At 46.0% G+C, this 21,552-nt stretch overlaps 2 protein-coding genes across 8 annotated transcripts in view; both read right to left on the bottom strand.

Moving 5' to 3' along the window:
* Nucleotides 1-619, bottom strand: part of BCLAF3 (BCLAF1 and THRAP3 family member 3) — a 60,530-nt gene extending 59,911 nt beyond the window's left edge. For all 5 annotated transcript variants that reach the window (XM_059678556.1, XM_059678558.1, XM_059678554.1 and 2 more), the window contains exon 1: nt 394-619. The gene's annotated coding sequence lies outside the window, so the exon portion shown is untranslated. The remainder of the gene's footprint in view (nt 1-393) is intronic.
* Nucleotides 620-16,883: 16,264 nt separating this feature from the next.
* MAP7D2 (MAP7 domain containing 2) overlaps nt 16,884-21,552 on the bottom strand; it is a 110,771-nt gene continuing 106,102 nt past the window's right edge. For all 3 annotated transcript variants that reach the window (XM_059680481.1, XM_059680480.1, XM_059680482.1), the window contains 2 exons: nt 20,907-21,182; nt 16,884-18,159 (listed from right to left, as the gene is read on the bottom strand). In XM_059680481.1, the coding sequence (XP_059536464.1) occupies nt 20,933-21,182 (250 nt within the window). In that variant the 3' untranslated portion in view covers nt 16,884-18,159; nt 20,907-20,932. The remainder of the gene's footprint in view (nt 18,160-20,906; nt 21,183-21,552) is intronic.

Below are 21,552 nucleotides of genomic sequence, written 5' to 3'. Positions count from 1 at the left end.
ACGCTGCGGCGCGGCAGGAGCGCCCCTACAGAAGAACAAAGCTGGGGGCCGCTTCCCTCCGGTCCCTTAGCAACGCTTGTTCGGGGCACATTAAAGGGCACCGTCCCGGACACCGCTCCCCCCAACCCCGCGGCAGACACTCCCCACAGCCCGGCCGCCACTCGCGGGAGCCGTGGCAGCAGGTGCCGAGGTCGCTGAGCCTAAAAGGAGGCACCGGCACGACGCCCTAAGGTAGCGTCATGGGAGCGGTTGCCAGGGAGCCCGAGCCGCCGCCCGCCGCATCGTCCCCGCCGCCGCCCCGGCCGTCCCAAGAGCCGCCCCTCCCAGGCGACGGACACGCCCTCCCCGCCGGTGGGAGCCTCCACGCCTCCTCCGTCCCGCAGAGTCACTCACCAGTCGGGCCCTCCGTGAAGTCCCGGCTGCCGCTGCCGCCGCCGCCGCCGCCGCCTCCGCCGCCTCCGGCCTCGCCCCTAATACCGCAACCACGTTCTACTGCTGTCGCACTACTGGCTGGGCCGCGAACCCGGAACCACTTCCTTCCGGAACCGCCTCGTTCCACCCTGGCCCCGCCCACTGCCCGCGGCTTTGCGCCAGGCCGGCTCTCGCGACCCCTGCTCTCGAATCTTTTACAGCCGGGGGTACCCCTCCCGGGCGACTGCGCCCATGGCGTCTGCGCCCTCTGCCGGCCGTTCCCACCTCTGCCGCTCCGTCCAGAGCGCGTGTGTTATCTGCTGCCTGGTCTGCCAGAAAGGACCGCATTGGGCGTTCCCGGTCCAGGAATCGTTGGGATTGAAGTTTCGAGACTGGCCATCCCACCTGAACATGCATCTCTGTGGCCTCTCTCCCTACCTACTCAAACTCTAACAATTCCTAATGGCCTCAAATTAAACTTCTACCCGAAAAAAATAAAACCTCCCCTCTGGACCTCCCAAATAGGTTAATGGTACCAACATCTCTCTACCATCAATTCAAAATAGTGACTTATTTTGGTTTGCTGTCTTGATTTTTCTCCACCCACACTCCATCCACCAGCCCCAAAGATAATATGTCTCTGTCTCTTGGAGCTTTCTCACTTGACACTTTTAAAAAATATATTTTATTGATTTTTTACAGAAAGGAAGAGAGAGGGATAGAGAGTTAGAAACATCGACGAGAGAGAAACATCGATCAGCTGCCTCCTGCACATCTCCTACTGGGGATGTGCCCGCAACCCAGGTACATGCCCTTGACCAGAATCGAAAGTGGGACCTTTCAGTCCGCAGGCTGATGCTCTATTGCAGTGACGGCGAACCTTTTGAGCTCGGTGTGTCAGCGTTTTGAAAAAGCCCTAACTTAACTTTGGTGCCGTGTCACATATAGAAATTTTTTGATATTTGCAACCATAGTAAAACAAAGACATATTTTTGATATTTATTTTATATATTTAAATGCCATTTAACAAAGAAAAATCAACCAAGAAAATGAGTTCGCGTGTCATAGGTTCGCCATCACTGCTCTATTCACTGAACCAACCCGATAAGGGCTCAGTTGACACTTTGATATTCTTTTTATCCCTTTCAAGATTTCTCTTTCAGCCAAACCGGTTTGGCTCAGTAGATAGAGCGTAGGCCTGTGGACTGAAAGGTTCCAGGTTCGATTCCGATCAAGGGCATGTACCTTGGTTGCGGGCACATCCCCAGTAGGAGGTGTGCAAGAAGCAGCTGGTCGATGTTTCTCTCTCATCGATGTTTCTAACTCTCTATCCCTCTCCCCTCCTCTCTGTAAAAAATAAATAAAATATATATTTTTTTAAAAAAAGATTTCTCTTTCAGGGTCCACCTCATCCGGTAGTACCACCTTTTACCTTCCCCATCACTGTCATCTACTTACTATAGTTTTCCTCTCCTGAATTACTGCCCCCATCCTGATGAATCCAACACCCATGACTAAGCCGTGTTTCCTTAACTTCCTCAACCCAGACAACTTACCTCTGCTCTACTTTCTCCACACATTCCCAGGCATACCTTCTAGAAAATCTAGACATTCCATCGCTTTGTACCGCTCCATCACTAAAACCTTAAATTGACAAATCCCATTTGTTTGGACTCACAATCCTCATCCTTGCAGTCCTATCCCTCCCTTCGTTCCAATATAGCTTTCAAAGATCCCAGAGCTATCACATCCCCTGATCTTTCTACATGACATAAGCCCATGGGCTGTGACTTCAACCTCTTCTGTAAGCAGAAGCCTCTTGATTGGCCCTTTCACATATCCTAATATCAAACCACCATCTTAAAACACTCAAGTTATCTTCATTTTCCATTCCTACATCTATGTTTCTAAGCACTGCTTGGGAGAAAAAAGCCACACGATTACAACAAAACTAGAGGCCTGGGTCCCAGGCAGAAGGAAGAGACCTTAACTGTGACATTACTAGTGTCATATCAGAAGAAAAGGAGCAAGAGTGGGATCATGCACTGACTAAATGTTAAAACGTCTGTGTTAAAATTTAGTCAGGCCCTAACCGGTTTGGCTCAGTGGATAGAGCGTCGGCCTGCGGACTGAAAGGTCCCAGGTTCGATTCCGGTCAAGGGCATGTACCTGGGTTGCAGGCACATCCCCAGTAGGAGGTGTGCAGGAGGCAGCTGATCGATGTTTCTAACTCTCTATCCCTTTCCCTTCCTCTCGGTAAAAAATCAATAAAATATATTTTAAAAAATTTAATCAGGAACTCCAGGGTGGGGCCCAGCATCACAACAATAAGCCCTCCAGGGCATTAGGAAGCTCCCTCAAGTTTGACAACCACTTCCCTGTGGTTTGTATTCCCTGTAAACCAGAGGAGAGATGTAGAGGCTTGATGAAATTCAGAATAGTGTTAAAACTACTAAATCTTAAACAAAACAAAAAAAGTCAAATTTAACAAAAAGAGGGAGCCTAACAGTGTTGCTCGGTTGGCTGAGTGTCTGGTAGTCCCAAGCAACAGAAGGCTTCTGAGCCAGGGATTGCAGGCATTCCTGGTAGGGGACATGGGGGAGGCAGCTGATTGATGTTTCTCTTTCTTCAATGTTTCTATCTCTCTCTCCCTCTCCCTTCTCTCTGAAATAAAAAACATTTAAAAAAAAAAAAAAGAGCCCTGACTGGTTTGGCTCAGTGGATAGAGCATCAGCCTGTGGACTGAAGGGTCCCAGGCAAGGGCATGTACTTGGTTGTGAGCACATCCCCAGTGGCTGGTGTGCAGGAGGCAGCTGATTGATGTTTCTCTCTCATCGATGTTTCTAACTCTCTATCCTTCTCCCTTTCTCTCTGTAAAAATCAATAAAATAAAATAAATAATAAAATAAAATAAAAAAATAAAATAAAATAAAATAAAATAAAATAAAATAAAATAAAATAAAAAGGAATCAGGCCTGGCTGGCATGGCTCAGTGGTTGAGTGTTGACTTATGAACCAGGAATTCTCGGTTCGATTCCCAGTCAAGGGCACATACCTGGGTTGCAGGTTCAATCCCCAGTGTGGGGCATGCAAGAGGCAGCCAATCAATGATTCTCTCTCTTCATTGATGTTTCCATCTCTCTCTCCCTCTCCCTTCCTCTCTGAAATCAATAAAAATATATTTTTTAAAAAGAGGGAATCAGGCTTTGATACAGACTTTGACTGAGTGCCCACTGTTATCGTCATTTTGGGGAGGGACACTGCTTCTGGGGAAACCCATTCTGACATGTATCTCCAGCTGTCCTGTCTAGCTTTCTTTTTTAAAATGCTGATTTATGGGAGAATAAGATAATTAGGGAGGAGTGGGACAAATAGCTTTCTCATCCCTTGACAAGTTTGTTGGCCCAGATTTTTCTCATCGTTTTTGTATAAATGATTTGCATTGTGTTAGTCATGTCTTCAGCATCTACATTAGTCCTTATAACCCAGAGATGACAGAACCAGGTAAGTTTTCTCTTTCCTTAACTATCTGACTTTGGTTGTGTTCCTTAATACAACAAAATGTGATGTATACATAGGGTAGCCCAAAAATGTATATGCACACTTTGAATCATTATAGAGGCAGTGTTTATTAAAATACATTTCGGCCACCACAGCGCCCGTCCGACGCGGTCGGCGCCCCTCGGACGCGGTCGGCGCCCCTCGGACGGGGTCGGCGCCCCTCGGACGCGGTCGGCGCCCCGGACGTGGTCGGCGCCCCTCGGACGGGGTCGGCGCCCCTCGGACGCGGTCGGCGCCCCTCGGACGGGGTCGGCGCCCCTCGGACGCGGTCGGCGCCCCTCGGACGGGGTCGGCGCCCCTCGGACGCGGTCGGCGCCCCTCGGACGGGGTCGGCGCCCCTCGGACGGGGTCGGCGCCCCTCGGACGCGGTCGGCGCCCCTCGGACGGGGTCGGCGCCCCTCGGACGCGGTCGGCGCCCCTCGGACGGGGTCGGCGCCCCGGACGCGGTCGGCGCCCCTCGGACGCGGTCGGCGCCCCTCGGACGGGGTCGGCGCCCCGGACGCGGTCGGCGCCCCTCGGACGGGGTCGGCGCCCCGGACGCGGTCGGTCGGCGCCCCGGACGCGGTCGGCGCCCCTCGGACGCGGTCGGCGCCCCTCGCGGCGTTTCCTCCGGTTCCCACCGCTCGGGAGCCCGGAGTATTCACCTGCGGGCTTCCAGGCCCCAGCGACGCACTGAGATGCGAAGGGCTCAGGAGCCCTCCAGAACTCGGAAGGTGTCTTGGATGCAAACTGTAGTTCAGTCACCTACGTCACCCAACAGTGGGCGCCCGCGCGCGTCCCTTTGTGCTGGGGAGAGGGGCTGGAGAGGTAACTGAGCGCGCAGTTGCACGCACCTAGCGCTCTGTTAAGGAGCCTAGGCCAGGGCATAGCCTTTTGCATTCTTGAAATGGATTTTCCTTTGAATTGGCAAGTATTTTATCCACTGGTGCCTTAACCTGGGTGAACTCTTTCCAAATTGCTTTGCTAAACTCAGTTAACAAATCGATGAGCCCAAACAACTTTGTACTCTTGTACCTAAATCACTGTTTATATGCATAAAATAAATTGCCTATTTAAATGCAAAAAAATACATTTCATTTTCAAAATTGAGCTATCAGCTGTTACAGTGTATACACATTTTTTTGAGACACCCTGTACTTAGCTGGACACTTCCTCCTTTTTTTCTCCCATGAGATAGGCATTTTTTGTGGATGCTGTCCTTGCTTTACCTTTACTATTTTTTAGGGGCTTTGTCGCACAGACAGAAATGATTTATATTGTTTGAAAGAAAATGTTTTTAGACAGGATTATGCTGCAGCCCCCTTTTGCGTATTCCAGTCACTGATTTTATGTCTGTTTTCCTGAGACGGAGGACAAATTCCTAAACAAGATTTGGTAGTCACTACCAGCCCACTGGTCCCATAAATTATTTCCGAGGAACTCTTTTGTAATGTAATATGTAAAATGGCTTGGCCCAGGTTCGGCAAGTCATATGATATTTGTGATTTTAAAACAATGTGTCACAAAACCCAGCAATTATTTTGAAAAAAAAAATTGATATGGACTACCTACATTGATGCAAAGCAAAAAGGAATAATGAGATTAGGCTTAAAACTTAATTTTAGTTTATTATTGCCCTTATTTAAATCCTCAGTGTTCCCCCAAAGCTCTTCCTCAAAATCCTTGATAGATTCACTCCATATATTGCTTCCAGAAGCAGTCTGGTTTTGTATCCTGACACAGTCCAGACACCAATTCAAAAGTCATTAAGCTCTCAAAAAATGTTGTTTGCCTGATAGATTTGTTTTAACTCCATACTTTACTTATTAGGTCTCCCCCCCTCCCCAGTTTCTTCTTTTAAAAAATATTTTTATTGATTTCAGAGAGGAAAGGAGAGGGAGAGAGAGATAGAAATAGCAATGATGAGAGAGAACCATTGATTGGCTGCCTCCTGCTACCCAGGCATGTGCCCTTGACCAGGAATCAAACCCTGACCTCCTGATTCATAGGTCAATGCTCAACCACTGAGCCATGCTGGTCAGGCTCCCCACAGTTTCTTCTTAATTTTTCACACCCACTCTCACTCTCCCTTAGACTGGCAGGGAAAGAGAACCTAATGGACTTTGTGGTAGATTTTATACTAATACAATCAAAATTTGTACTGCCCCTCTCTTCCCAGGCTTCCTACTTGAACACTGAAAATGACATGTGGGACTCACTTTATATTCCCATTAGCTCTGGTCTGAGGCAGTCACGGCATGGCAGAGACAACTAACTATCCACCAAATTACTTGCGCTATCCCTTGCATAATACAGCAATACCTTCTGTAAGAAGTAAACCAGCCAGGAATTCCACCCACATCTCAGTATCCCTTGCAGCCAAGTGGAGTCATGTGACTAGTTGTTGCCAATGAAATGTGAGTGGAAATAGTATGAGTGAGTCCCTTAGAGCAGTGGTTGGCAAACTGATTAATCAAAAGAGCCAAATATCAACAGTACGACGATTGAAATTTCTTTTGAGAGCCAAATTTTTTAAACTTAAACTATATAGGTAGGCACATTCAACTTTAAATTCACGGTTTTCGTCTTCCGTTTTTCTTTGCTTCTTCTTTGTAGCCATGTCAAACAGGGCACCTAAAAAATGTTTCATTTTATAATAATAAAGCCACCAACACAAAAGAATTACAGTTCTTAAATTGATGACAAAAATACCTGTAGGATTTGCAGCTGGTTGGAAAAATACAGGTAACTTTATGCTTCGAGTAGGTACTTTTGTCACCTGCATGTGATTTGAGGACGCGACTAGCACTAACCACTGCATGATGAGACGGCTGACTGACTGGCTCACTCAACTCGTGCATGAATCGCACACGCCTCCCCCGCGCTGCTATCTCGCGGGCCCGCCTGCGCTGCATCTCCCGTCGCCCGACTGACCGACACCCCCACTTCTTCTAACGCCACTTCTTCAAAATAGACTCGCCCAGGCCGAAAACCGACTTCTGCGCATGGGCCATGAAGTTTCAATCACACTGTATGTGTGCGCCCACACGTGGTATTTTGTGGAAGAGCCACACTCAAGGTGCCAAAGAGCCGCATGTGGCTCGAGAGCCATGGTTTGCCGACCACTGCCTTAGACGCAAGGTGGTTGGGAAGCAGTGTGTCTCTTCCATACTCTTTCCCTATTCTGTCAGCTTGGTACAGAAAACCATGATAAAATTGTAAGATGGGGGAACTACAAGATGGAAGAAGCCCGGTCCCTGAATTACTGTTCAGAATAGAGTTGTAAGAGGCACATCTGTTTTGGACTTCACATGAGGGAGAAAAAAACTTCTATTGCATTTGAGACAGTCTGCATCTTGGTGGTGGGAGTTGTTGTTGTTAAAAAGCTAGCATTGCCTTAACTAATACATGTGATTATCACCTTCTTTTTGGCCAGTGACTAAGCTTAGTTTAAGAGTCCTTGTAACACCTACTATTGGCCAATAAGAAGCAGAAATCTGCCGGGAGCTTCTGGGAGTTTCCTCCCTGGTGGAAGGAGAGAGCAGTAAAAGGAGGAGCCTACCACTAACTTCTTCACACCTTTGATCACAGTGGAGTGAGGATGGGACTCAAAGAAGTGCTGTCCCCAGAATCTGGATGTCATTGAGCTGCCTTTGGAGTGTGTTATGTATTATGTGTGATTAATAAATAACCTTAATATTGAAGCCACTTTCTGCTGTGTGTGGTAGAACCATCCAAATTGATATACATATGCTAAATTTTTAAAAAACATTTACAGTGGAACCTCGGTTTTCGAACTTAATTTGCTCCAGAAGACTGTTCGAGAAGCTATTTGTTCGAAAACCGAATCATTTTTCCCATTAGAAATCATGTAAATTGAATTAATTCATTCCAGACCCCAAATTATTAAGTTTTAACCTTTCTTATATACAGTACATGTCTAATGTACTGTTTAATCTATAAACAAACACTTCTTTTCTTAAACTTATTGAACCACCCCCTACTAGCCTTAAACGAATCACTTTCAGCACTCGTTCCAGGGGTGTCTTTCAGGAGGTCAGCATGTGGCATCTTTGTTGTTGTCACTGGCTAACTGCTTTACATTTATCCAAATCAACAACAGTTTTTCTACCTCTTCAATTGCTTGTGATCAATGTTTCTTTCACACCATTAGAAACATTAGCACCCTTGATGGCCTCTTTATGTTTTAAAGTTGTGCTAATCATCCATTTGCCAGCATCAAAAGCAAAAACAACAACAACAACAAACACATACAAAAATGTTCACAGCACAATTTTCTGAGATGTTAGCGGTAAGCTGACTCTTACTGGCACATTCTCTTCTTTGTTTGTGGCCTGAGAGATGCTTTGTGTCATGCTGATGTATTAGCACTGAAGGGTTGTGAGGTATAAAAACCGAAGTTTGTTCAACAACCAAGACATTTTTTTTTTCATGAACAACTTGGTGGAGAACCAAGGTTTGACTGTATTCAACAAAGTTTTATTGTGGATCTACTCTATGATAGGTGCTGGGGATCCAAAAGCAAACACAAAACCCAGGATCCTTGCGACTGTCATCTCATGATAGAATATGGGTCTGGCAAAAAGATAAGAACATCAGAGGCCATGGATTTTAATTAATAGATTTCCTCAGTGACAAATGTGTTTATTCACTCACAAATATTTACTGAATACCTGTATTCGTGGTAGGAATATGGCAGCCCTCTCAGTTTACAGTGAGGGAGACCGATATTAATCCAAAAATCAAACAAAGGTCTCACCTCAAACTGTAATAATATAAAAATGTGTAACAGCCCTGACCTCGTTACCCACCCCAGTTGCAAATAATAACTTCCTAAATTATTTGTCTACTGTCTCTCTTCCCTGGTAGGCTGGGATCCAGGAGGGCGGGACAATATCTCACCACATTCTCTGCTCCCTCCCATCCTTAGCAAAATGCTTGGCATGGAGGAGGGAATAGGTGTTTACACATAGTTGCTTCATAAATGAGCATTTCCTCCTAGATGACAAAAAAAATCTAATACCAACGTTCTGTGCTTCCAGATAGAGGGTGCAGGTACTAGTATTCTGCTGGACCAAGCAATACAAAGATAGATCAAATGACTTCTGCAGAAGATTCCCAGGGATTTGCAAAGTCAGCAACAACTTCTGGTGAGGGGAGCTGGTTGAGGTCAAATGAGAAGCTTGCAAATATAGCTAGAAGATGTGTAGACTGGCAAGAGCCTCTAGGGCAAGCATGTCAAAGTCATGCGGTTGGTTCTGTGTGTGTTACAGGCAGTAACATTGAGGTGTGGTGGGCCAAGGCAAACACAGGCTCCAAAGAAAATCTTGGGGCTTGGAGCACAGCTGTGTACATCCTAGCTGTATGTGACCTTGGACAAGGCACTTCACTTGTCTTGGCCCTCATGGTAAAGTGGGCACAGCAACAACAGTGCCTATCTCCGAAAGTCTTTCTTAAGGTTAAGAGAGAGGATGCATGGAAAGTCCTTCGCACAATGCCTAGCTGGCTCAGAGCGGATTCCCCAGGAACAGACTCTGAGACCAATGAGCATGTGGGAAGTACATGGGGAGTGCTAGTGGAGGAAGCAGGAGGGAGAACTTGGGCTGCACTGCAGTCCCAACAAAGGCCTCAGGTGAACCCACAGGGAGCTTTGAAGCTAAGACAGTCCCTCTGAGTTATCTCACCTTGAAGCAAAGGCCTTTATATGCCCAGTTACCCAGTCATTGGATACAGGCTGCCCAAGTGAGAGGGTTTGACTTTGTTGAGGCAGCCTCCTTCAGGCAAGGGCAATTCTCAGAGGGAACTCTCCCAACAAGACTCAGCAACTCTACCTCCAGCCTCTGGAAGGAGACATCTGGAAGGGCAAATACCTCAGTCCTAAAGGGGAGGTCTGTCTGGGTGGCAGCACACCAGCACATCCACAATGCTAGCATTTAATATGTACCTTTAAGATCATTGTGGCAGCTGTTTAAAATTCCCCAAAGCCTGCTGAGGGCTTAAAGCTTCCTCGTTCTCAAAGCATAACTTCCCAAAGGTTCAGAGCATAATTGGGATGTAAATATACAGTGATCTAAATATATGTGTCAAAAACGTGTTTAACTCATTAAGGCGCAGGATGACAAAGCTGGATCAAGGGAGGACATGGGAGCTGATGTTATTATGTACATACTGATGTAGATCTACACACAGCAACAGACAGACTTTCTACACACAGCAACACACACATGCATTTAGTGGGGGGAAATGCTGGAATGAGTTTGTAAAGTTAGATACAAACAGACATAACCTTTGGAGTTGGCTTTTCTACAGGACAAAGTCATCTGCAACTTTCTGTGTAAAGCGAATCACTCCAGAGACTGGGTCCTAGTCAATAGCACATGGTCAGTCATAGAAAATCACATCCCCCAAAACTCAGCAGCCCCTTGGGCTGCCTCATGGCGACCATGATCTAGAGCAGGGTTTTGAAAGAGTGCAAAGCCGTCTTTCAGCCTTATTTCCACATTCTGGATAATTTCTTACCATTGGTGAACATCTCACACCAGCTAGCAGGGCCATCCGTGCACAGGGGTGGCCCTTGAGAACACTTCAGAAGGCCAGGTCCATTGAGGAAATGGAATTTATTCTTTCCTCTTGGTGGTACCAGAGGATTCAGCTTGTGTTCTAGAACAGCCTTTGAGTAGTACCATGGGGACTGCATCCAATCCAAATCAATTCTCAGCATGTCTAGTGTGGATGACCTAGCCCCTTCCCAGCTACCGCTTTTTTATTGACAAATTTCTGGTTGTTTCAAAGACGAGCTACACACCACTAAGAAAATGATTAAAAGACAAGGACAGCCACCAGAGAGATGTTGCCCCTAATCTGAAAGATGTGACTTTAGGTAAAAGCTCTGTTCCTTGGGGCTCATTACATACATTTTACATTTCCTAAGAAAAGGTGAGGGAGGGAAAGCCTGCCTTCATACTTTCTTGGAAGTACAGAAGGCTGGCTGCTTTAGCCACTTCTCCTAATGCCAACCATCCCTCAATACCAATGGGAGAACTAACCATTGTTATTTCCTAACCACCTCACAGAAGCTTCTCACTTGTTTACTGCAGAGCTAGAAGGAAGGGTGGGGAATGAACTTTCTAAGCATGATATCTGAAGCTGATTAGCTCCCTGTGCCTTTTGCAAGATGCCCCTCCGGTTGTGGGCTGTGGAAGGGGTGATTTCTTTCCACAGTGCATGCAGCGCCCACTGTCTCGGACCCTGACCTATAGATCTCGGGGGAAAGAAAGAAACTAGGCACCACTGAAACACTCTTCTCCCTCATGGTCGACAGGGGCCATCTGTCTCTGCAACACGAGGGCAAGTAGAGCCCACCCTCACCTGCCTGATCTAATGGTAACACGTTAAAGGTACATCTCCAAAGGTTCAGGATTTTCAATTAGTTTTAAATCAGTTTCACCCACTCTATGTCTCGCATCGACCTGGATGTCCCGTGCTGGGTATCTGATAAGTGAGCCCATGTTTGGCATTTAATCCAATATTTATGCACAGAGATTGTGAAACAACACAAAACAGTCCTCAGTGTCCCCCCCCCCCCAATTTCACCTACTGGAAGAGAGAAAGATATGTGACTGGTTCAGGGAAGACTATTTTTGAATGCCATGCTCTTGCCTCCAGGTACAATGGGAACTTGAACTGATGATAAAGCCAAGCTCTCTGCTTTGAGTAGACCAATGGATAAGAAAAGCTTGCAGCCCGAAGTGAAGTAAGTCCATCAGAGAAAGATGAGTATTGCATGATCTCACTCATATATGGAATCTAATTAATAAAATAAACTGATGGAGTGGATCCAGAGACAGGGAAGCATGGAACAGAGTGCGGAATCTCAGAGGGAAGGCAGGGGAGGGAGGATGGGTAGGAGATAATCAACCAAAGACATTATATGCATATATGCATAACCTATGGATGCAGACACTGGGGTGGTGAGGGCCTGGAGCAGGGAGTGGGGTAGGGTGGGGTGGGCTGGAGGGGGTTGATGGGGGGAAAGTGAACATATGTAATACTTTCAACAACAAATATTTTTTTAAAGTATCAAACTGTACACTTTAAATATGTGCAGTTGACTATATGTCACTGATATGTCAATAAAACTATGTAAAAAAAAAAAAAAGAAAGAAAGAAAGAAAAGAAAAGCTTGCAGCCCGGCCAGCACGGCTCAGTGGGTGAGCGTCGACCTATGAACCAGGAGGTCACACATGGTTTGATTCCCGGTCAGGGCCCATGCCTGGGTTGTGGGCTCCATCCCCAGTATGGGGCATGCAGGAGGCAGCCAATCAATGATTCATCTCTCATCACTGATGTTTCTATCTCTCCCCCTCCCTTCCTCTTTAAAATCAATAAAACTATTTTTTAAAAAGAAATGCTTGCAAAAGCACACTTAGATGAAAATGTTCTAGAGTTATAGTGATGATGGTTGCACAACTTTGTGAAAATTCAAAGATAGAGATGTCTACTTTAAAAGGGGGAATTTTATGGTATATGAGTGATACCTCAATCTTTTTTTTTTAATAAAAGCACACTTAAAACTAGGATTCCCCACGGGGGTTCAGGCTCTTCTTGGCTATCTGCACCTGTTCTAGCAAAACACTGCTCTCAGGGACAGAAGAGCTTGTCAGCTTCCCCAGGGAAACCAAAGCTGGGGCTCTGGCATCACCCCCAGCTCTGCCAAGTTCCAGCTGTGTGTCCCTAGGGACATAACCCTCTTCTACCTACCTCAGAGCCTAGAGAAGTCTTAGGACCATCTCACATATAGCAGGAACTCAGGACGTGCCGACTGTTGAAGTCTACTCCTGGAGAAGCGTAAACCATAGCGAGTAGAGACCACTGCTTCTCACCTCCTGAGATCATGACACATCCTGGGGAGAGGGGTATCAATTTAGGAACTTTAAAGGCTGGTAACAAGCCTTGTATCTAAATTTTTCCCTAACTTAAACTTTGAACCATAATTTGTACCCACGCCTTGGATCCTCTTTCTGTCTTTATCATTTCCTCACTGACTTCAGAGGGACACTAAGTCACATATTCTCTTTATAGGAATAAATGTTCCAACCCTGCCCTATCATGCCTTCAAGTCTTACAACTCTTGGGTACATCGCTAATCTCTATTTCTATTCCAAATTTTGTCTATTTCTCTACCAGACTACACTGTTTTAGTTTTGGAAGTTTAATCATATAGTTCACTATTTGTTGGGGGAAATTCTCCCTTTTAAAAACTTTTTTTAAACTCCCTTTAAAAACACGTTTCTTAGCTTTGTGTTCATTTTCTTTTCTTTTTTTCCAAGAGAACAAATCCATTTTATTTACTTTTCAGTAAGTTTAAATCCTTGAGGGGAACAGCATTATACGAATTCTGTGTCCAATGGCCTAAGCAAGAAGGTTGTTTTGGAAATACCCATGAACCATGCCACTGTTTCCATGAGCACAGTTACCCTTCCCCAGGTGACTCTGGTTTTGTTCGCTTCATCACCAGGAGTCACTTGCTTTGCACACATAAGCACATCTCTTGTTTAGATAGAATTCAGTATCTTCTCAAGCATAAACACCTTCAATTTTAAGATATAATTCTAAAGTATATCAAGCATAAAAACTTTCAAATTTGAGATCTGTGGGCTCCCTCTGGTTCTGGAGACCCTGCTTACAGCCAATAACAATGGCCTTGGACCACAGACTTCCAGGCATACAGGGTGTCCCTTAAAAAAACAATTTTGGGGGGAAACCCTTTATGTTTTCTTATAAAAGTTCTGTTCCAAGCAGCCTCCACAGGCTGCAAGATGGAGAAAAGAGTGTGTTTATTTTTTTTACATGAAGTGTAAAATTATACTTTCAGGTTGCAAAAAAGGAATTCCATTGATTGGAACTTCATTTCGTTTACAAATACTGCACAAATGTGAGGGCCACCTACTATTAGTCTTCTTCACAAGCGTAGGTTTCCCCATTTGGGGACATGGCTTGTCTTTCCATTTCCATCTATGCTAATGCACTGTAGTCATGTTTTAGACATAGCTTAATTTTAGGAGTGACATGGCTTTTGTTGGGATTTACTTCCTGTTTATTGTTAATGTGTAAGAAAACTATCAATTTCTCTATTTAGTAGTTGGCTCCCCTGTGAAATTATTCTAAGAGTTATTTAGTTGTTTCTCTTGGATTCTCCCAAAAGAGACTATCTATAAAGGCTTCTCTTCCCTAATGTTTCTAAGAGTTCTTGCTCCATCTACACTAATAAAAGAGAAAAATGGTAATTGGTGTATGACGCTACCCTTTTCATTGGCTAATCAGGGCTATATGCAAATTAACTGCCAACTAAGATGGCAGTTAACTGCCAACAAAGATGGCGGTTAATTTGCATATGTAGGCACAATGCAGGGAGGTGAAAGGGAAAGCAGGAAGAAGCCCCCTGCCACTGACAGTGATCGGAAACCCAGGGGGGGAGCTAAGAGCTGGGGGGCAGGGCAAAGGCGGCCCCAGGGACGCCTTTGCACTGCCCCCAAGCCATGATCGGAGAATCAGGCGCCTTTGCCGCCCTGGCCAGTGATAGCAGGAAGTAGGGGTGGAGCCAGCGATGGGAGCTGGGCACGGTCAAAGCTGGCAGTCCCGGGAGCTAGGGGTCTCTTGCCTGGGCCTAAAGTGGAGCCCACGATTGTGGGGCCACTGCCGCTGCGGGTCCTCGCTGCCCGGGCCGGACGCCTAGGCCAGAGGCGTTAGGCCTGGGCAGGGGCAGAGCCTGCAACCACGGGGAGCTGGGGGGTCCCCTGCCCAGGCCTAATGCCTCGGCCAGAGGTGTTAGGCTTGGGCAGGAGCAGAGTGGGAGATCGCGGGGAGCTGGGAGTCCCCTGCCCAGGCCTAATGCCTCGGCCAGAGGCCTTAAACCTGGGCAGGGGCGGAGCCTGCAACCACGGGGAGCTGGGGGTCCCCTGCCCAGGCCTGACACCGCTGCCAGAGGCCTCAGGCCTGGTCAAGGGGCCGATCTGGTGATTGGTGATCGGAGGGTGATGAGGGTCAACTCATCTGGCTGAGGCATCATGCCTGGGCGGGGGGCTGGGGGTCCCCTGCCCAGGCCTGATGCCTGGGCCAGAGGCATCAGGCCTGGGTGGAGGGCGGAGCTGGGGATTGGGGGGATATGATGGTCCCCTTGCCCAGGCCTGAAGCCTGGGTCAGAGGCGTCAGGCTTGGGCGGGGGGTGGAGCAAGTGATCAGAGGGAGATGGGGGTCCCCTGCCCAGGCATGATTCCTGGGCCAGAGGCCTCAGGCCTGGGCGGGGGTCAGAGCCAGTGATCGGGGGGAGATGGGGGTTCCCTGTCCAAGCCTGACACCTCTGGCGGAGGCATCAGGCCTGGGCAAGGGGCCGATCAGGCGATCGGAGGGTGATGGGGGTCTATGCCTCTGGCTGAGGCATCAGGCCTGGGCAAGGGGCAGAGCCAGCAATTGGAGGGGTCTGGGGGTCCCCTGCCCAGGCCTGACGCCTGGGCCAGAGGCATCAGGCCTGGGCTGGGGGCAGAACCAGTGATGGGGGGAAATGAGGGTCCCCTGCCCAGGCCTGACGGAGGCGTCAGGCCTGGGCAAGGGGCCGATCCTGCGATTGGAGGGTGATCGGGGTCAACGCCTGAGGGCTCCCAGTATGTGAGAGGGGCAGGCTGGGCTGAGGGACACTCCCCCCCCCCCCCCCCGCCACACACACACCCAGTGCACGAATTTCGTGCACCGGGCCCCTAGTTTTATATAATTGTGCTTTCTGAAGGAGGCTGAAGAGTGGGGCTAGAGGTAACCCTGTGTTGTGTCCCAATGGGATACCTCTAGAAACAAATTAGTTCCTTACATTTGCTTTCTAAATTTAGTTTAAAGAAACATATGCTAATAAGAAAACTGTACATACTGAGAAAAATTTAAAATGTTCACAAAATAGATATTGCTCTTAGGAGTGACTGGCCTCCACTGTGACCCTCTGGCCAGAGCTCATGATGACAGAAGCTATTTGTAATGCCACTGTCAAAGGCCAGCATATGGAAAGAGTTAGGATGTCCACTCCTGTGCCCTTGCCAAAGCCTTTGTCAGCAGAGCTAGGAAGTCTGCATTTGACTGAGCCCCAGCTTTCAAGATTGGAGCCCAGAAGTTACCATGTGGATTCCAACATCTCCATTCCTGTGCTGCCTCCCTGGCTCCTGGTCCTGGCTGGTGCTCTCTCCCAGGCTGTAGGCAAGCCATGAATTAGATACAAAAAAGCTGGTCTGGGTTTCAGCTTACTGGAAAATAAGGGTCACTCACCATTCCATTATAATTTTGTTTAGACACCAGATAGCTATGTGGAATGTTTTTGTAGGTTACACTAAGGTTAACTTCATCTTAACTAGCTGGAAATCCCTCCCATCATTGGTCTGAAAGTACAGCAACTTTACTGTACTTAGAAGTTCATCATGTCCTAGGGCAGCTCATCACTTAAGCTTATTTCCACAGTTGGCTTAACTTGGAACTCACAATAGAGGAATTTTAATGAGTTTGACAGGGTAAGGACAACCACACAAGATTTTTGTGTGTGTTTTCCACATGGACTTAAAAAGAAAAACTGGTTTTCTTTCAGCATATTTCTTCATTGAGCCTACAGAAATAAACAAAATATTAGCATGCTATCAAACTCTTCAGTGAAAATGTATTTCACATTAAAGACAATGTCCACATCATGCAAATGAGGCATCACCCCAGTTATAATGACACTGTGAAGGACAACAGATCACAACAAAACAGACTTTTGGCAAAGTAAAGTTGTAAGAAAGAGGGTGAGGCATTTTTTGAAAGACACACTATGCTATCATTTTCTGTGCTTATCATAAAATGGATTTTCCCCAATAGTTATCAAGACCAATGGCACTGCATTAGTGGAGGCATATATTTTATTTTAGTTTTTACACATACACAAACATACACAGTTCCCATAACTAATAAAGTCTTAAACTGCAGCTGGTTTTGAAAGCACATAAACAAGATTACTATTGACACTGTTTGTATTTCCTGGTTGCAAACCTCGGTCAGAAGTATGGATCTTTCTAAGCTCTTATTGTACAATTCAAAAAAAGGGTTTCAAAGAAGGAAATGTCATTTTAATCTGAAAGTCACATTTCACCACAAGAAATTAAATTAAGAAAACACATTATAGGGCATAAAACACGAGGAGTATACATTCTAGCGTCATCTATTCTCTGTTCAGATGTTCTATGTTAAAGTCCGTTATAGTGACACACAGAGTCTCGTTCAGGGCCCCTTCATTTCGGAGCATTGTCATTTTCACTTGTGCCTGGTTTTATTAGAATTGAGCAAACACAGGAGCAAACAAAGAAACAAAAGCCCCAATAGCAACAACGTCAAAACCAACCACCAGTGCATGAGACACAGGATTCACTCAGTTTAAAAGCCACTTGATGGTTTGGAGTGTCTACAGCTTGGAGATTTTAAGGTGCAACATGAAAAGGTCCTCGCTAGATTCAGCTGCTCATGTCTATAGGAATATACATCAGAAAACGGCAATCATTCCACTGTATAATGGATTCCTTACTCAACAAGTTATTCCATTAGCTTCTCAAGGAGTAATCTGGCACAATGCATTTGGCAGGTGACTAAGCTTAATAATAAAACAGCTTCTTGATAGTAACTTCCAACAAAGAAACCTCAGAGAGAGGGGAAAACCCTCTGGAATTTCTTCTTTTAAACACAGATGGGAGATATGCAGCCCACGATCAGTATATGTTTAAGTAGAGTCTGGGTAAATGTCTAGAATATATACAGGAATCATCTAAATGTTTATGTGCTCCAACTTTGGGAATAAGAATGGTTACAAGGTGAACTTCCCAGCTGGAATGACTCATTGGTTTCGGATGATCACTATGATAATAGAGTAAATAGTATAGTAAGCACTTTATCAGCAGCCGAAGCTCATAAATAGAACCGTAACATGAAATGTCGCTAAAGCCCGACAAGGCCAACTTCGCAAGGTTTCTACCAAGAGTGGCCAGTGTTTGATATACTAACTAGGAATACAATTACATCTTGATTTAATGATTTGGAATCCAGTGGTTAGGGACGACAGGAGCTCCTTCCAAGGGCTGGCAGCTTGGATCTCACGGCCAGCGGCTTCACGGTTTCTCTAAACACCACCTGTGTCAATTCACAAACAGACCTCAGTGAGACCGATGAAGAGACTGAGTATTTGCAATTTGCAGCCTCTATGCCAGCCGTGGGCAAACTACGGCCTGCGGGCCAGATCCGGCCCGTTTGAAATGAATAAAACTAAAAAAAAAAAAAAAAAAAAAAAAAAAGACCGTACCCTTTTATGTAATGATGTTTACTTTGAATTTATATTAGTTCACACAAACACTCCATCCATGCTTTTGTTCCGGCCCTCCGGTCCAGTTTAAGAACCCATTGTGGCCCTCGAGTCAAAAAGTTTGCCCACCCCTGCTCTATGCCCTCTCCCTAAATGCTCCCACACTGTGAGATGTTCTGCCTGCCTGGTGAGTTTCTTTTCCGTGGCTCACACGGCATCTCTCGGCAGAAGTGCTGCAGCATTTTGAGTAGGACTGTTCTTTTGGGTGGGCTGAGTTTTCTTTGTGTGGATTGTCTGAAAACCTGCAGGATGTTCAAAGTCCCAAGCTTTGCTTTCCAGATGCCAGAGCTGCCACCAGCCATTGTGACAACAAAAAAACCCCAACAGCCCAACCTGGTTTGGCTCAGTGGATAGAGCGTCAGCCTGCGGACTGAAGGGTCCCAGGTTCGATTCCGGTCAAGGGCATGTACCTTGGCTGCGGGCACATCCCCAGTAGGCTGTGTGCAGGAGGCAGCTAATAGATGTTTCTCTCTCATTGATGTTTCTAACTCTCTATACCTTTCCCTTCCTCTCTGTAAAAAATCAATAAAATATATATATTTTAAAAAGCTGCCAAAACCGGTTTGGCTCACTGGATAGAGCGTCGGCCTGCGGACTGAAAGGTCCCAGGTTCGATTCCGGTCAAGGGCATGTACCTGGGTTGCGGGCATATCCCCAGTGGGAGATGTGCGGGAGGCGGCTGATCGATGTTTCTCTCTCATGGATGTTCCTAACTCTCTATCTCTCTCCCTTCCTCTCTGTAAAAAATCAATAAAATATATTAAAAAAAAAAGCAACACATTTCCAAATGCCCCCCCCCAACCCTGCAGGTACCACCTCTGGTTGGAAAGAACTTGAGAACTGGACTATATGAAAAATGTACACAAGCAATAGGAATGCAATTATTTAGCCCAGGTATTTTTTTTTCTTTTTGGACAGGGAGTTTGCACTTCTTTTAGTTAGAAATGCAGGAACTAGACTAGGGGAGTCTAGGTTTTGTGGATTTTTCTGGTCCTTACTGAATAGTGAGGTCAGTGAACTGAAGGGTTCGAGGTATGCTAACAACAAAAGAAAACTTCTATTAAATATTAAGCCGTATGTCAGGGAAATAGAATCCTTAGGTATGGTTTTTGTTTTTGAAGTGTTCAAGAAGGCAGCTGCTCTTCCAAACCAGGGATATTCTTTATTTTAAAAATTATCTGTCATACATTCCCTCCCACATGTGAAGGGACCACAACTGCTTTCCCAGGAGCCAAGAGAAGGGAACTCTAAAATGTGCTGTGTACAGCCAATAGCTGAGGTCAGACAGAAAGAAGTATAAGAAATACCATGACCTCATCCATGTGGCCTCCCCAATCTGTTTCCTCACTTGAGAAAGAGAAAGATTGGACTAAGTCATATCAGGCATCAAAGTTCTGTTATAGGAGTGGAGCAGCAGGGAAAAAAGTGACTGAGAGAATGTTGAGACTATAAAAATATATAAAAGGAGTGTACAGCGGGAGGAATTTGGCATTATTAAGTTATAAAAAACCTAATAAGTTCTAATTTCCAAATTTAGGATTAATTTATAAATAAATTCTAATCACTGAACAACAAATGAGCCTCAAACTGAAGTAAATCCAATGTGAGGTGTGTATAACTAAATGCACACAAATACAGAGGGGTTTGGGACCCATAGATATAACTTAAACAATAAAAGATTCTAGAAGAACTTTGGCAAGTAAAAAGGCCAAAAGTGGGGAACAAAAACTTCAGGGCACAAGCTTCAGTCCCCCGCCTCAAACCCCTACTCCCTCAGGTATACTCCAGGAACAAATGTTTGCTTTGGAAGACTCCAGAACGGGTCAACCGAACAGGCAATCATTTGGCCCAACATCAATGTATAAGAATGATTCTAGCTAGAACATGAGATGTTGCTGAGTAAAACTAGGGGAGAAGTTCATTTTATTAACACTACCTCGCACCACTATGAGAGCATTCTCTCTTCTAAATAAGGTCCTACTTGAGACAGATGTTAGGTCAAACTTGTAGGCAGTGCTTTTCAACACATACACCCCATCCACAGACTCCAAACAGCAGAGCTGGGCAAGGCAGGTGTGGTGCTGAAGGCTCCCATATGAAGGATTTACTTGAAATCCACTTCAATTATTGTGTGTGCTGCAGTATATACCATATATTCATATTCATGTTTGCATTTTTCAAATAAAACTGACCATCCCGGCCCAGCTGGCATGGCTCAGTAGGTGAGTGTCAACCTATGAACCAGGAGGAGGTCACAGTTCGATTCCCAGTCAGGGAACATGCCCACGTTGCAGGCTCGATCCCCAGTGTGGGGCATGCAGGAGGCAGCCCATCAATGATTCTCTCTCATCATTGATGTTTCTATCTCTCTCTCCCTCTCCCTTCCTCTCTGAAATCAATAAAGTATTTAAAAATAAATAAATAAAACTGACCACCCAGGAGGCTGAGTGACATTTATCCTACCTTCACAACCCCAGTTGGAGAGTTATAGATGTAGACTATCATCAAAAGACTGTACCTTTCATTAAAGAGATGCTGTATTTGTCAACAGAAGGTGTTCAGAGTACTTTCTTGGCTGGGACTGTTAAATCCTTCGATCAGGTTTTTGTTACAGTCATCCAGGCTGAGATTTTCACTGGATCTCTTGGGGAACATGGGGGGGCCGGTGAAATCTAAGAGATCTTGAAGAGCTCGGGCATTACCAGTTCCATTTTGGTCCAGAGACATCCCAGGAATCATTTCACTCACTGGTGAAAATTCTGGGATGGAGATAAGCTCTTCTTTTGAAACAGGACTAAGGGGGGGAGGGGGATGGGCAGAGAGAGGAGGAGAGAAGGAGAAGGAGAGGGAGAGAGACAGACAGATAGACAGATAGAACTATTAATTCTAATATTTTGTTATACTACTCTTCTTTTCTAGAGAAGGTGGATTTAGAGCCAGAGCTTGTATGTAACACATTGTAAAAAAAAAAAAAAGTTAGCTCAAATCTGAGTCACTGACAGACACAAGGCCCTGTGGATGAAAACAAGGGAAGGGGACTGAGCAGGGCTGTGAAGGTCAAGCTCACACCGTGTACAGGAAGGAAGGATATAGGAAGCGCAGGCACCAGCCCTCTACTGCAGAGAAGCCAAGTACTTCCCAAACCTTGGAAATGGGAAACCCTG

This window comes from Myotis daubentonii, chromosome X (genome assembly GCF_963259705.1).
Source record: "Myotis daubentonii chromosome X, mMyoDau2.1, whole genome shotgun sequence".
NCBI classification, from domain to species: Eukaryota; Metazoa; Chordata; class Mammalia; order Chiroptera; family Vespertilionidae; genus Myotis; species Myotis daubentonii.
This window is presented reverse-complemented; position numbering and strand designations above follow the sequence as displayed.